This window comes from Saccostrea cucullata, unplaced genomic scaffold, assembly GCF_032062105.1.
Source record: "Saccostrea cucullata isolate Sc308-1 unplaced genomic scaffold, CSIRO_AGI_Scuc_v1 ctg6611, whole genome shotgun sequence".
Lineage (NCBI taxonomy): Eukaryota > Metazoa > Mollusca > Bivalvia > Ostreida > Ostreidae > Saccostrea > Saccostrea cuccullata.
This window is the reverse complement of record NW_026941430.1, coordinates 39,317-56,234: the sequence shown is the minus strand read 5'-3', so window position 1 is coordinate 56,234 and position 16,918 is coordinate 39,317. Positions and strand designations below refer to the sequence as shown.

The window sequence follows — 16,918 nt, the reverse complement described above, 5'->3', positions numbered from 1 at the left end:
ATCGATAGCTAGTGAGCTGTAATTTTTACAGAAAACTATGACAAGATGTATTAATTGTTAATAAACACCCCTCCTCCTTAAGCCACCCATTTCTGTTGAAAATTATGAAAGTCTTCCAGAAAGGTGAGGAAACACATTTTTCACAGGGCATGTTTACAGAAGAAACAGACTATGGCAATTTCCTACAAACTGAAATTTTATTTATAAAACCGGTTCTATGCATTTAACCTTTGAATAGGTAATCCTAACCCACGTGTCTTGAATTTAAATCACAATAACATTAGTAGGGGTGATGTTGAAAAGTCCTGCTGTTCGTGCCTGCAGCTGACAACAGTATCTGTCAAATTTAGGAAATTGTACTTTTTATGATGTAATTCTAAAAGTGAATAAAATTGGAAACCAAAGAGTAATCACATTTCCTTCTTACAAGGGAAGTTCGTAATGCGGAAGCATAGAATTGTTTTTAATATTTTATATTATAAAAATAAATACATATATTTTTCAAAAATTATAATGTAGTTCTTATTAATAATGAGTCGAAGCTATCAAGATGAAGCTTACTGGCAAGAAAGAATAAGAAGTGAAACAATAGAACGTAAGTATTTAATGTGTTTGTACATATTTTGCCAAAATTATTCACTATAAGAAATATACACGATTAATTCACATATCCACGTACATGTAAAAGCAATTTTAAATGTTATATTTTAATACCTTCCTTTCTTGAATAACCCTAATACATATGTTTCAGAAATTGTGCGAATTATATTGCAATTTATTGTTTCAAAAACTTATAGTTCGCAAAAAACAGCATATGCAGGGCAGTGGAGTATCTATTGTATTTGTTTTGGATACATCAGAGAGTATGGAAGGCGAAGGGTTTTGGGAGATGAAGGACGCGTTTGTATCGATCATTGAAGGCATGTTACAATGTGATATTGATAAATATAAGTAAATCATATATTTCATTTTGTTTCAAACAGAAACATTACTAATAGTTTAAGAAATAGTTTTATATTTTCTTTTTATTTAAGTTTTAAAAAATAATTATAAATTAATTACAACAAATTGTGGTAACCTTTTTTTTTTTTTTAGACTTTTACCATCATCCTGAATTTGATCATAATGTCGCTGTCATTCAGTTTGGAAGGGACGTCAAATACCTACATTATTTCTCTAACGACTACTTGTCTTTAAAGCACGTTTTAGGTTTGTTGACGTTCTGTTTTCACCCATTCTCAATATAAGGGCTCAAATAATGTCGCCTCATTTTCATTTAAAAGAAATACCACTGATGTAATTTTTAAATCAACTTTATAAATAGTCATATAACAATGAATAAGAATTCATATAATTATCGATCTGAAAGGGTATTTAAGGAGTTCCAAATTCAAATATAGTAGCCTATTTGAAATGTACGTTACTGTCGCCGAGGCAAATATTATTCTGAATCCCCTCTGTGTAATATATAGTTTTGATTCTCAAGTAAAAATTTTCTGATAAGTTAAACCTTGTATCATATATATTTCTTTTCATAACAATAAATACATTTTCTTTGTGATAATAAATAATTTTTATTGTGCAATGTCCCTGTCGCTTAATTCTATTTCAACCAATTTACAAGCAAACACAAAGATTATACACCTGAAAGTTTTGTTCTCCTTTATCTATCGATGGGCTAAATTTGAAATTTCAAAGGATTAATTACTCCTACTTAGATAATGTAACATGAAATTGAACAATTTGAGCAACGTTTATAAATATGTTTACGGAATGAAAGACATTTGCAATCGTAGAGATAAGAAAGAAATGTACGTTACCTATATTCTTCCATTAAGAATATATATTAAGTAGAAAATATGAGACGACTCTGAATAAGCAACCCCTTGTATCCTGTAAACTGGCAAAGACGTTTTGCTTAACACAATTAAAAATTATTTTTTACATGAAAAGTGATCATTTGAAATGTACGTGACTGAAATGTACGTTACCATGAAATTCGAATTAAGTGAATCTCGCACGAATCTTCATGTATTCTCATACTTTCACACACTCGAATGTGTACACAAAGGAAAGTTTCAAAGGTTGGAGGTCGGCTAAGTCTCAAAATTAATGAAAAGAAACGTTACTGCTGAGGGAAAAAAAAATATTAAGGTCAATTATATGTAATATAATTTTGATACCTGGTATATATTTCTGAAAACGAAACCTGTATGATGCATTTCTTATGATATGCAAGTTCAAATAGTATCGATATATTGCGTGTCTAACGTACGCTTGTGGAAGAGAATTGATTTTTAGATTTGAAATGTACGTTACGAATGGTAACGTACATTTTACGTATTTCTAACTGACATTTTTTTATTTAGTCATTGAATTGCGTTTACACGAGCGAAACAAAATTATCGTTACAATCCATTTGACAACTGGCCACATAAATCCATCTAAATGCACCCCCAATACTTGTAAATGTTTTAGACTGTTACCACATGCTAGAAAATTTATTTCTAAGTCAGTCTTGCATTCATCTTTGGCAACCTTTTTGCAGTTTGTTTAATTTTTAAAATGCGACTTTTCGTCAATATCAATTTAATTGTTGTTGATAATTTAAAACAAGGTATGCATATGCTTATAATTGGTAAAAAAAAACAAAAACAAAAACAGAAAAAAAAAAAGAAAGAGAAACAAAACAAATAAACCCAGAACACAAGACAGTCACGTACATTTCAAATACTGAAAGGCACACAATACTCAGTTTTGTTTGAATCATTGCATTTTGGGTTATATTTTTCCAGATCTGCTGATAAGCACATATGTTTGTGTTTTGAAAAACGATGTTGCAACATACTATTAATGAAATTGTTAACAAGACTGTTGATGGATATATTCGGAATATACTTATGTTAAGTTTCAATGACCAAACAGTACGAGCATTTGTTAGATCATAGCAAAATACGTCTGAATCATATTTTTTTTGTCTGTACCCTTGCACACAGGTAGAAGTAACTAGGCTATGACCGGTGTCAATTTCAGCGAAACAGCACAAAAGAATGGTAATGAACTGAGATGGAGGGGACTCCCCAATAATATATGTAATGAACGTTACCGAAGTGACGTGACATTCATGTAGTTGATGACAAATAACCTCGTTTGTTACATTATGATTTCTTATATTACTGCCTTAAAACGCCTCATTGAAATGATTTTTATGTCAATAATTGCTTTTTTTTTTCAATATTTTCTTATTACTAATTTACATATCATTACAAGCTTGAAATGTACGTTACCTACTCATATTCTGAGGCAATCGTGTCTTGTGACATATAACACAATGTGATTACAAAGAGAATCTTTTTTGGAATAAACTGAAACAAAACTATGAATTTTTAGATGAATTTTAAGTTTTTATTAAACAGAAATATATCTTGAAATGTACGTTACATTTACATAGTTTTCTAAATCGGCATGGATATATGTTAAAAAAGACAGTAACTACAAAATAGAATTTTACTACATGTACATGTTAGGTTCCAGTATCTATAGAAAATGACAAGATTCCAAACTGATCGCTGTAAACAAAACAGAGAGAAGAATTCAAAGCATATATTTTAAAAATGTTTTTGTACATCTGGATTAAAAAGTAACCTTTGTTTTTTGAAAGGAAAAATTACACGCACGTTCATATGCCGAGGAAATATGTTGCTGACAGAGTTGGTAGGATGTTCTGGTGTTAAGATGAGATATTCCAATTGTGATTTTAATGACTACATTTTTTTTTACATATCTTTTTAGACATTGAAAAAAGAGTAACGTACATTTCAAGCTACATTTCTGAATAAAATCACCCTCTACTTTATCGTCTTGTCATTATTACATGTATTATGATTTGATGAAAAAAAATCTGGAAACAAAATCTTCAGATACTTTCTTTCAAAGGTAATTGATAGAAAAATTGTTATCTTGAACTTCATTTTTTAAAAATTCAGAGAGGCATTTGTGCCCTTATATTGAGAATGGGTGTTTATCTGTTTGATACAAATGAAGTATTTTTTTCTAAAGTATAAAGATAAATTACTCTCTTCAAGGGAATCTTATTTACATAAGATCATTACATTGATATTGATTTTGTTTCAAGTATTCTGCTTTTGAATGAAAAAATATTGAATCTTCAATACATCCATACAAAGTATAATTTGATTTGTTACGAAACATTACAACATTTGTCGCCCATTGCTGTAGGAATAATGTTCTAAGAAATATACATATACCGTCTATAACAAACTGTTCTTAATATACAGAGGATCGCTTTCTATCTCTTGAGGAGAACTCAATTTAATTATTAAGTAGAATTAAATATATGTAGATAACGAACAGTATTCAATTTCAAAAGTCCATTAAACAAAACAAAATAGGAGCAGAGCAAACAAAACATCAAAGGTGGAATTAGGTGCCATGGAGAATTAAGCATCCCCTGCCGACCGGTCAAACTCGCTTTGTACTTCTTGTCACGATAGTGAAATAATGTAATAATCAGTCGAAAATTCATTGAGTAAATAATGACCTAACAATTATAAACTTTTGACTATTTTCTCAATATGCTAGAAAAATTGTTTTATATAATTCTTGTTGACTGATAGTATATCTCAAGAATATAACTTCTGAAATAACTTTTCTAGAAGGTGTTACTTGTGAAGGACCATCAACAATTATGGAGGGATTAACCTTGTCAATTTCTGCCCTGGATGATGGAAGTAGGTTCAATTGTAACAATTTTATTGTAGTTACATGTAATATAAAGCTTTAACTGACATAGATTATATTCATTTATAAAGTTTCATTAGTAAAGTAAGCTAAGACATTTTTTACATAAAAAGTAACTACTACGAGGGTTGATCCAAAAGTAATGTCACAATTTTGATAAAATTGCTATAAATCGACGTAAAGCAACAAAATTATTCGTGATGAAAGCTTTATTTATTTCATATCAGACCTGAAAAATTCAAAGGAATATTATCTATACTTTCCAAAATATCGGATTTTAAACGATGTGCGTTTATGGTAGTCGTCGCGCCTAAAAATAGCGTCATATGACGGATACGCATTGTCATACTTTTAAGCGTTTCACCTTCGTTTCATTAAAAAAAAATGCTTGTGATTCGCAAACACTCTCACCAATTCCAGTTTCTTTAAGAATTCTTGGTACCATTATAAACTCACTCTTTTCATAATTAAGCCCTCTGTCAAAATTTTTTGAACAGTAGCATAAGACAAACTTAAAAAATTACATGTCACTCTATACGTCTGTTTTTTTAACGACGTCAGACAACATTGAAAGTTTGCGTCCGATCTCCTATCTTCCGGTCTTCTTTTCCTCTTCTGATCATTCAGTGACCATACACCCGCCCAAAATGGCTGAAACAATCAATTAAGATGTATCTTATTTACATTCTTTTTCTGTAAGTCTGATTAATTAACGTAACTGTCGCTTGTGATGAATCGCATATTTTGAAGCAAAAATGCATTACAACTCGTCTAGCCGTTTTTTATATTTTGACAATCCCTTTGTTCAATTCAACAGAGTAAAACAACACTGTTTATGATCACAAATAACAATGCCGTCATTTTATTTTCAATTAAAGACTAGAAAATGACGAGAATTGTGTCTTTTAAAACATTGAGAGATTAGGTGCTTTTTAAGAATCTATTTAGCTGTAATGTAATGTGTTTGTCTTGTTTATTCTAAGATAAAATACACTTTTAAACGTGAAGTTCAGTTGTGACGCGGCGACACCCCCTATGCTCTAATTTTTAAACATCTATAAAATAAATTCAAATAAACATTATTAAATGAAAATTTTAATGTTAGCTAGATTTATATTTGTGCATCTTCTTTTGGTATATTGTATTTGATAATATGACGCCAAATATAAAAGATATGGACACTGTGACATTACTTTTAGATCAACCCTCGTATTAATTTTTTATTTAATTCAACAATCTTTGCCAAGGCTTCATGATTTTAATTTTGGTGTTTGAATAGAGTAACTTGTACGAAATAGTACGAAAGCCCAGAAGGCTCATTCGTACGAAAGCCCAGAAGGCTCATTCGAGATTCGAGATTCGAAATACGAGATTCGAGATTCGAAATACGAGATTCGAAATTCGAGATTCGAAATTCGAGTTTCGAGATTCAAGATCCAAATTAACCAATCAAAAGGCAGGTTCAACTTTGATTACTTCCCTTTGGTATGTTTTACTATAAAGAAATCGTTGAATATATTCGTAACAAATGGGTCATTTGCTTTAATGATAATGCAAGAAAAAATGATATATGTATTAAAACGAAATAAAAAGGAATTTTGGGTTACATTTTGGAAAATATATATAAATTCTTATTTTTCCTCATTAAACAAAACAATAGATACGTATATAGAATATTATATGGTCTTATCGTTGAATTGCGGCATTAGTAGGTCGACAATCTTTTTAATAAGAACATTGATGAGGGAGAAAATTATTATTTATATGAAATATTAATGAGGGTACATTTCTTTACATTGTGCCCCCCCCCCCCCCGAAAATTTTGCGACATATAAAACACTATAGAAATCATAACTACAATATGCTTGTGCCCCCTCAATAAAAAGCATCTGATGACTTTGCTTTGTTTTTGGTTGTCAAGAAATTTTTGGTAGTTGAAAACTGAAAATGTATGGCTGCCCCCCCCCCCCCTTCCCAATGAAATGAGTGTTATGGTTTTACTAGTATATTTGAATCTTTGACCATAACACTATGGTCAGAGACTAAAATATAAAACAATAACGCCACAGTTCTGCAGCTTAGCTAGACTCATCTACTATTTGATATAAAATAAAATAAATTCCAGTCTGTATTGTATCTATGATTTTTAATTAATTCAAATTATCAAAGCCTTAGACCAAGATAAGTAATTGAAAACTAAATTTTTATGTATTTCCTCTATTAGGAAACCTACAAAATATTTTTGTGCCCTAGAGAAACGAAATAACGTAAATAAGAATATCAACAACTTGATTAATAATGATGGCAAATATGTAAACTAACAACAAGAGATCGTGGAAGAAGTTAGAAGATTTTACAAAAATCTGCATGAAAATAAAGATCAAGAACTCGATGATCTTGAAGATTTATGAACTTGTGTATTGATTGGTTATGTATCTTGCGAGACCCGAGCGGTTTCCTTTTAAATAATTATCGAATATATATTTATTGTATCCATGCATCGCAAGATTGACAATGAATGTTGATAACCACACATTTGCGCGCCCCCCCCCCCCCATTTAGCCATTCCCGTAATATTTTTCCGATATAATATACTATAGAAAACAGTAACTTTATGCTTATGTCCGTTCAAAAATAACTTCCAATTACCATGATAACCCCTATTTTTCGAGGTTGGGGTGGGGATAAGGATTAACAATTTCTTTTAATTTATTATTCCCAATGGGTCATTATCTTTATTAAGCATGCATGTTTCAGCCATCCGTATTTAGGGGCTGTCTATTGGTTTCATAAACTTGGTCACTGGCCACTTTCTAATATCGTGTCACAAACACTATCCACCTTGAAACGCGTAGTACTAATTATTACAGAGACGAAGCATCGATTTTGAAAGTGGGGTGGGGGGAGGGGGGGGGAGCCAGGCAAAAATATTATTTCAAACCTGAAAATAAAAACTGTCAGAAAAATTTGTCAAAACCCGAAAATCCTATTTCGGGGCGTGAAAAGGGGGCGGGGGAGGGGGGGGGGTCGAACTTCATTTAGTACCTAATTTCTTTTAATACACTACTACTTAAACTTCTTTGACTAGAGAGAGACTGAGAAAACGTAGTGGGGGGGGGGGGGGGGGGCGCTTGGGGCTTGGCAACCAACCTTTCGATGAACATTTTCAATGGTAAAAAACTTATGTTTGGAAAAAAGGGGGGATGCATGTACGGTTAATCTAAGTTTACTATTACGTCAACAACCCTGTATCCAAAGTAGATAACACGAAATATATATATATATATATATATATATATATATATATATATATTCTTTATATAAATCTCTTATGACATTTAAGAAGCTATTATAAATTAATTAAGCATATCTTGCAGACCAAAATCCAATATTTCTTTAAATTTCGTTTTGATAATATATAACACTTTTTCTTGCGTTGTAATTTAATCAAATGACCTCCTCGGTATTAAAATACTCAACGATTTCTTAATAGTAAAAAATAACAAAGGGGAGTAATTGAATCTCAAACCGCCTTTTGATTGGTTAGTTTGGATATTGAATCTCGAAACTCGAATTTCGAATCTCGAATTTCGAATCTGGTATTTATTTGAATCTCGAATGAGCCTTCTGGGCTTTCGTACATATATAATTCGAGTTTTTAAATACGAGATTCGAAATTCGAGATAAAATTCGAGTTTCGAGATTGAAAAAGAAGAGAGAGAGAGAGAGAGAGAGAGAGAGAGAGAGAGAGAGAGAGAGAGAGAGAGAGAGAAAAAGTGTTATATATATTAGAGGGAAATTTAAATAATTAATGGATTTTTGATCCGCAATGAATATTTCAATTTATATTATAGATTCTTAAATATTAAATAGATAACATATATCAGGAGTATATAATCATATTTTTGTATTGATGACAAATTACCGGCCGCCAGGAGATGGTCGGTTATATGATATGAAAGTTCGAAGTCGCTGTGCGTTTCTGCGGAGTTAAAACAATTTAGATAAAAAATATTTAACATTAATTTAATAGTATTTTAAAAAGACGGTCTTAAGGTTAAAGAAAAACGCACAATAAACATAAAATTAAAAATTCTTATGAAGAATGAGGTAAATAATTCATCCAATACTGACTTAGAAATTTAGATACGTTTGAAGTGCGGAGAAAATTAAGACATGTGTTGGGTGTAGTCTAAATCAAAGACCGCGTTTTGTATATTACACAATTTTACTTTCTCTATTCAAACGGGATTTGTTGTACGTATTTATTTTAAAATGACGTGTACATATGTACACATATAAACATTTTGAAAAATATGGTTAAATGTAAATTCATTAAAAGACTTAGCAGGCTACAAAATATTACAAGATTTGGCCCTTAGCAGACGAGGATAATGCACGTTTTACAATGTGCCAAGAATTTTCCCTTTACAACTCAAAGAGAAGAAATGAAGTGGCGGATCTGGAGGGAGTTTAGTTTTTTCCTCTAAGAGAGAGCAAGGATACCAAAATATTTGCTGCATTTTTATTAAATTAAACTACACTGCATATCTAGTTGTAGACTACATTTAATTTTAGTTTTAAACTTTTAATGCAAATGCCATACAGGCCCACGGTTCAAAAGTTGTTGACGCAGAGTACCAGGGGTTTTTACTGAACATGCATTATATAATTAAGAAAATCATGCAATGTAGAGCACAAGCTTTTAATATCACGAGGATATATATTAACAGATAAATATAAGATATTTTAAAAAGCAGATCACCATAGTCTTTAGTTGCTTCATAAAAGGAACATTAATTGGTTTGCGGCCGATTTTTGACGCTTACGTCAATACATGTTTCTTGTCTTAATTTTTAGAAAAACACAGGTACGTGTGGACAATACCCCCCCCCCCCCCTTGATATTGAACCCCGGGGCTTATTTCTCTGTTATGTGTAGCCTTACAATACGAAAAAAATCGCTGGCGTAAAACCCAAGAATAATCGCTCAACCAAAAAAAACAAAACAAAAAAACACTATTCATTACCCCACTTTACAAGAAAGAAAGCTGTTTACGGAAAAAATGTGGGATTACTATGTGATGCAGAGTCAGTCCGATAGCATGGACTTAGACAGAAATCAGTGGCAGATTTAAGGGGGGGGGGCGCAATTATGCCCCCTTAAAATTGTCCAAGTTAGCATAAAACATAGTTTGTCGAGAAAATGTTTTAAATGTCTACTCGGTAGACCTCATTTTTACCCTACAAAACCTCTAGAATCCAAGAGCTTCCGGGGCCTTCGCCCCCTGGGCCCCCACCAGGGCTTTACCCTGGACCCACTGGGGGCCGCAAGGCGGCCCCCAGACCCCCTGCCTGAATCTGGCAAACTTCAATTCCTTCCGCCCCTGGAAACACATTGTATATGTAGAGACAGTGTGAATCGACATATAAAGTTAAAACAAAATAAATGCATTTAACACCAGTGGGGGTACAACGTAAACAGACTGGAGTGGCATATCCTTCTCTTATAATGTATAGTTGGTATTTGGGGGGGGGGGGGAGGTTGAGCGATTATTCTGGGGATTTTACAATTTTTTGTTATTGTATACATGATGAATAAGTTTAATAAATAAAACTTGTGAAAAAAATGTCCAATAAGCCCTATGGTTGAATATCGAGGGGGAGGGGAGGGGGTGGTACCTTTCACAAGTACCTGTGGTTTTCCTAACACAGGAAATGCATAAAAATTAAGTTTAGTAGACAATTCAAAAATATATATACTCCTGATATATGAAATCTATTTAATATTTAAGAATCTATAATATAAATAAAAATATTTTTTGCTGATCAAAATTCCATTAATTATTTAAATTTCCCTCTAATATATATAACACTTTTTCTTGCATTGTAATTTAATCAAATGACCCATTTGATATAATTATATTGAACTATTTCTTGATAGTAAAAACATAATAAAGGGAAATAATCAAATGTTGAACCCGCTTTTGATTGGTTCGTTTGGATCTTGAATCTCGAAACTCGAATTTTGAATCTCGAATTTCGAATTTTGAATCTCGAATTTCGAATCTCGTATTTGGAAACTCGAATCTCGAATGAGCCTTCTGGGCTTTCGTAAAATAGTCATTGAAAGTAAAGCTGTGTGTCTTCTTTCAAACAGAAATTGAAACGGAATCGTAAACGAAATAATTATTATCATTTGATTAATTATTCTTTACATGTATATAAATCAGATCGATCAACCAATGTTGGACCATTCACCAATAGGGCTAGAGTGGTTTTCATTTCGAATGGCAGTACGAAGACTGGTAATCATTTAGACGAAGAAGATGGATATTTAACCGCTAGCTCTAGAAGAGAAAAGACAGTAAAAATTAATATAACATTAGTTTTAAATTAATATACCAGACATCTGAGAAATACTAGTGATCAAGCTGTACTGAAAGTTATCTTTAGAGATTTCAAAACTCATCTCGAAAAAGAGGTTATAAACATTCAGAAATTAAACCTATTACGCAAGAAACTATTTCTGCAAATAGAATGGATCTTCTTAAAAAATCAAAGAAGAAAAATAACAAAAAGGCTATACCAAACGTTTTGGTATTTAACCCATATATAAAGGGGAGAGAGAACGACTTATGAAATATTTTTTTACATACTTGATGACGATGTATGCAAAGAATTATTCACAACACCCCCTATGGTGGCATACAGCAAACACAAGAATATAGGCGATCTTATCATTAGAACCAAATTAAAATCAAATGAAGTTCAAAGAAATTGATAGATTTATGCATACGGTGGACCTCTGATGATGACAGACCGTATCACAATTATAAAATGACATGTGCTATTAATACTGCCTTGAACACTCTTAATTAATTTAACAAATGAGCAAATGACCAAATGCTTCATTAAGAGAGAGAGAGAGAGAGAGAGAGAGAGAGAGAGAGAGAGAGAGAGAGAGAGAGAGAGAGAGAGAAAGAGGGTGTATTAAGACATGTCTGGATGTTTAGGATGTCGTCGTTTTTTTTCACACGCAAACACAAGAATATAGGCGATCTTATCATTAGATCCAAATTAAAATCAAATGAAGTTCAAAGAAATTTATTGATTGATTTATGCATACGGTAGACCCCTGATGATGGCAGGCCGTATCACAATTATAAAATGACATGTGCTATTAATACTGCCGAAACACTCTTAATTAATTTAACAAATGAGCTACTGACCAAACGCTTCATTAAGAGTGTCGGGTTCTAATAAGTTTAAGACATGTCTGGATGTTTAGGATGCCGTCATTTTTTTTGCACTTAAGTTTTTCAGTGAATGAAAAAGGCCTAATAAGGAAATGGGGACTTTTTTTCTGTAGACTGAAATAATTCTAACATTTTATCATTAAGATACGTATTTCTTTTATCTGAAGTACCATTTATATATTTTTCATATTTTCGAAGAAAGTGCATATCTTAAACCTCGCCAAGAAAATAGGAAATGCAAATCCAATTGTCTGTATCCCTGTCGGAAAAGAGCCAGATGTTGTAAGTTTATTTTATATCACGTGAATTGAGAGAGAGAGAGAAAGAGGAAAAACTTTCTCTTTCTTTTCTTTATAGTGTTTACTTGGAGGAGTTGCGTATGGGTCCAAAGGCGGAAAACTCCTACATCACAAAGAAGCCAAGCAGTATGCAAGATATACTTTAAATATGGTATATAATTCTAAATGCGTAGAGAGAATTTTTTAGAAATATTTTTTACTCTTTAATTTGTAAAGAAAAAATCATATTGATGTATAACACTGCATTTTTTAAAACTGAAATTTGTTCAAAACAATTTATAGTTAGTTGCCGGAGAAATTATGGGCAGAATTCCCCCGTCTGAATATACAATAGATGATATAAAGACAGCTGTCATTGATGGAAGAAAACAACATGATTTCAAAGAAAAGGATCTGGTATTTATTTGATGGAGACTCTCTTGGACATATATGAGTACGGTTCAAAAAGAAAGAGAGAGAGAGAGAGAGAGAGAGAGAGAGAGAGAGAGGGTGTATATGATATGATAATTAGAAAAAAATGTTTATGTATACAAAGGTAACAAATAAATTTATATATGCGAAGAATATAAATGGAATTTGAATATTCAAGCGTAAATAATCATGTTTTCTATAATTGTTCAAAGAATTTGAAACAAAATAACACAGATCGCCTTCCCATTTAGGAAGACGTGTTTGAAATTCTGAAGAACAGACACGCTTATGATATGAATGTGTACCCGGATGAAGAATCAATGGAGGAATGTGAGTACCGTGGGCGCGATAGTCGACTTCCGCCTCCTGGAACACGTGTTCGAAGAGGACCTAATTGGCATTATAATGATCAGGACTCAAACGGTCCGGGAACAATAATTGGGCATTGGACTCGAGGTTCGAATTCAGTATATTGTTTGTAAAAACCGTTTTCAAAAATTCACAAAAAATTTCATGAAATATAAAAATGCTTTCTTTTGGATAGATGCCTGGGTTTATGTTGAATGGGATACTGGAATGAAATTTCCATATGAGTATGACACTGAAAATGTCGATTCAGGAGATATTGTCATCACTATGAACCTAGGTTATTACAAAGAGAAAATATTGCAGTTGGATGTCTTGTTCAGAGAGGTCATTTTTGTTCCGCCTGAAAGTTAGAGTGACACAACGGGATCACTTAACTACTCTCTGTCTATCTATCAATCCTTACACCAATCTGTTACATGTGCACGTGAACTATATATAAGGGGAAATATTTTGATATGTCTCACAAACATTGATTGACAGTCTAAGGTTTTTTTGAGATGCATGGTAATTGATCTTGTGACCTTTAAGCAAGACCTTTGATCTACTTCGCAAAATAGTTATTGGTGCATATAAATCACATTTTACATTTTAGAGGCCAGCATGTATATTATACTCGTATGTTTATGAGCTCATTACATTGTACTTTGAAAAGGCAACTGTATTTTGGAACAGCTTCACTGTACTAAACAAGCTGAAAATAAAATACTTTGAAAATACATCGCCTGATCTGGAAATATATTCCCAAACAGATCACTGTAGGTTGTGCATTGCTATTTCAGTTTACACCTTGAAAACTTTTTTCGAGGATATTTATAAAAAATACATTACCTGTATATCCAATTTTAAAGATTTCAATGTTTTTAATTATTTAGCTAATTTGTATTTGATTGCTTGAATCCATTAGAATTTCAATATATGTTAATACATATGTTATAAATTATGTTAATACTAATTTCTTTAATTTGCAGTAACACTAATTTTACTGCGGTGAGCTTGCATATAAGCATAAGAATACATAAACGTCAATTTTTTTTTATTCCTAAGCATAGGAATACAATTTCTTCTTCTAATCACAATATACATGTATGTTTGATGAAAATGCAACCAACGACACAAATACAATGTTTTTTTTTTTTTTTTTACATTTTAGAATGATGATCAGAAAGTTTTTGATAGAAAAATAGATACCCTTTTCTTCTTAAGTCTTAACAATTAAAATAACAAATCAAAATTCCTTCGAATGAATCGCAACATATTTGTTACCGCATAAAGGAGGATCTTCGTCTCCGTTTTATTTTCACCATTTTTGTCCTTGATAACAGGTGGTGTTTCAAATAGCTTAATCGTAAATAGAACTGCTAATTTCAAATGAGGCAAAATTGTTTGCATGTGTGAAAAGCGAAAATATACGGGGCAAAAATTACTGTATACATTATAATTTGATCGAATTTATCTTCTTTTACCGAAATCTATCATTAATTAAATGTTAAACTACTTCCAAAATCCTGTTTAAACAACGGTCGAAGTCTTAAATCATAATTATTTAAAATGCTAAGACAAATTATATATATTTATTATAGGTCCTGATTGGAAATGGAAAAACCAAGATGGTGGTCCTGGAAATATTGGGGCGGTGTATAGAGTCAAGGAAAACGTTGTCTATGTAAAATTTGTCCTTCAAGTCATACATGGGCTGATTTTTCTCTTTCAAATTAAAACATTATTTTTATTATATTTAACTTTCAGGTACGATGGGAAAATGGAAATAAAAGCAATTACAGATTTGGTTATAATGGCAAAACAGATGTTGTCGTTTGGTAAATAAAATAGTGATCAAATATTAGTGTAATGTTAGTGTTTCTTAAACGTTAAAAGACTGAATTCAATTTAAAATAATTCATTACAAAAACGTTATGGATTAAATCATTTAACTGAATTTACTTATTTATATCTTTATTTAATCATTTCAGTGATCCATTTGACGAAAGCATGGTAACCAGTATGTCATGTGTGGTATTTACAAAAGGAAAAAAAGGATAACAAACGCTCAAAGTCCTTATATAATTATATATTGATTTATATACTTTGATGAAGATTTTTTTCATCGTTCAAAGTCCGATTTTCAATTTAAATGAAAGCAATTGAAACAAGCAGAAAATTTCAAAGTAATAAAAATACAATTCATTTATCGCAGAATATTACATGTATTTATCAGTCCAATGACTGTAAAAATGCTTGGAAAAAGATTAAGATACTAAAAGTTTATAAACAAAGGGATTGGATACATCATAAGAATGAATTATTTGAGAATGCTGTAGTTTTGTGACAGAAAAATGACAACGAAGGAATCTGCATAAAATTAAATTTTTAAAGGGAAAAATGATAATGGAGATTTTTTTTTTTAATTAATTAAGATAAGATGGACAGCTAGACGGTCGGACAGACGCCAGGCAAAGTGATCCCTTAGTGTCGCTCTGCTCTGCAGGCTACACAAAAAGGAATACAGGCACAAATTACCTTTATTTATAGTATGGCTTTGAGAAACCTTCTATGTTTTTACAATTTCAGATAGTTCACTTGTTAAAATAAATAATTTGTGTGTAATCGTCAGCATGGGAATAATAAAATAGAAATAATCAGATTGCTTTTCATCACAAAAGGCATTGAAAAAATGTTATTTGTGCCTTTCCGATCGCCTTTAGATGGAATACTTGTATATGTAGAGATATATAACGAACAGAATTCAATCTCAAAAGTCCATCAAACAACACAAGATATGAACAAAGGCTGACTTTAAAAACATTAGAGGTCAGATCAGGTGCCATGGAGCAGTGATCTCACTCTGTCGACCGGTCACACCTTGTGCTCCTTGCCATGATCTTTCTTCCAAGAGTATAATTCCAATATTATTCATAGAAACATATACAACACAATTCTCACTCATCTGATTTGTCCTTAAAATCCATGTTGATTCCTCATTTGCTTATCTGACGCCAGTATATATATATAATCTCAGTTCCCATGAAAGTATGTTTGTCCAAAATGAAATTTAATACATGCCTGCAGAAATTCAGCTATTTATATGCCACTTGCATTTATGCAAATAAAAATACACATATAGTAAGACTGCGATAGATTCTGGCAGTCTCATAGAAATACAAATCCCAAACCCCTCAAATTGTGATCTCAACAATCCTTCAAAATACACTGTCTTGATCACAATTATCAGTCTACACCATTCATATTGGATAACCGATCCCGATGAATTTTTTAAGTACTTCAACTTCAGTTTTTGTGGTAACTGTACATGCATTTTATACAGTGACAAAGTACATTGAAATGAGCTCATAAAAATAGGTATAAATGATATTTATCAAATCGCTCATCGTCTGCCTCTCTGAATTAAAAAAGACATAAGTTAGATTTAATCCTTTGCAATATAATTTATCTGGCAAAGTATGTCAAAGGTCATATTGGATAAGTGGAATTTTTTAATGCTGTTTTTTGTGGTAAATATATTACACATGACAAAGTGATAAACAGTCTAAAAATAGGTGTAAATGATATTTATCAAATTGCTCACCCCTCTAAATGTAAAAAATCCTTTGTATAATTTATCTGGCAAAGTATGTCAAAGGTCTGGATCAAGTGGATTCTAATGCTGTTTTTTTTTCCAAAATATATTACATGTGTGACAGACAGTGCAAATTCTAAATATCATAGACTGACCTCTCAAATGTAAAAAAAGAAGTTGTTAATCGCAATGTCAGTTTTTTTTTTCAAAATGTAAGTTAAAGGTCGTATTTCCGTGAATAATTTA

At 31.6% G+C, this 16,918-nt stretch overlaps 1 protein-coding gene across 1 annotated transcript; it reads left to right on the top strand.

The window, feature by feature from the left end:
• Positions 1 to 1,099: 1,099 nt before the first annotated feature.
• On the top strand, positions 1,100 to 15,438 carry LOC134257807 (uncharacterized). The gene is made up of 11 exons (XM_062740409.1): positions 1,100 to 1,209; positions 4,677 to 4,751; positions 10,994 to 11,127; positions 12,218 to 12,301; positions 12,377 to 12,469; positions 12,601 to 12,714; positions 12,981 to 13,185; positions 13,274 to 13,422; positions 14,679 to 14,761; positions 14,845 to 14,915; positions 15,069 to 15,438. Exons 2-11 carry the CDS (start codon positions 4,709 to 4,711, stop codon positions 15,092 to 15,094), a joined length of 1,002 nt encoding a protein of 333 aa, XP_062596393.1. The 5' UTR covers positions 1,100 to 1,209; positions 4,677 to 4,708; the 3' UTR covers positions 15,095 to 15,438.
• The last annotated feature ends 1,480 nt before the right edge of the window (positions 15,439 to 16,918 follow it).

Coding starts and splice junctions, on each gene's coding strand:
- LOC134257807 (XM_062740409.1), top strand. CDS start 4,709: ATGGAGGGATTAACCTTGTCAATTTCTGCCCTGGATGATGGAA. Junction 11,128..12,217: donor GCTCTAGAAGAGAAAAGACA/GTAAAAATTAAT, acceptor ATATTTTCGAAG/AAAGTGCATATCTTAAACCT. Junction 13,423..14,678: donor TGGATGTCTTGTTCAGAGAG/GTCATTTTTGTT, acceptor TATTTATTATAG/GTCCTGATTGGAAATGGAAA.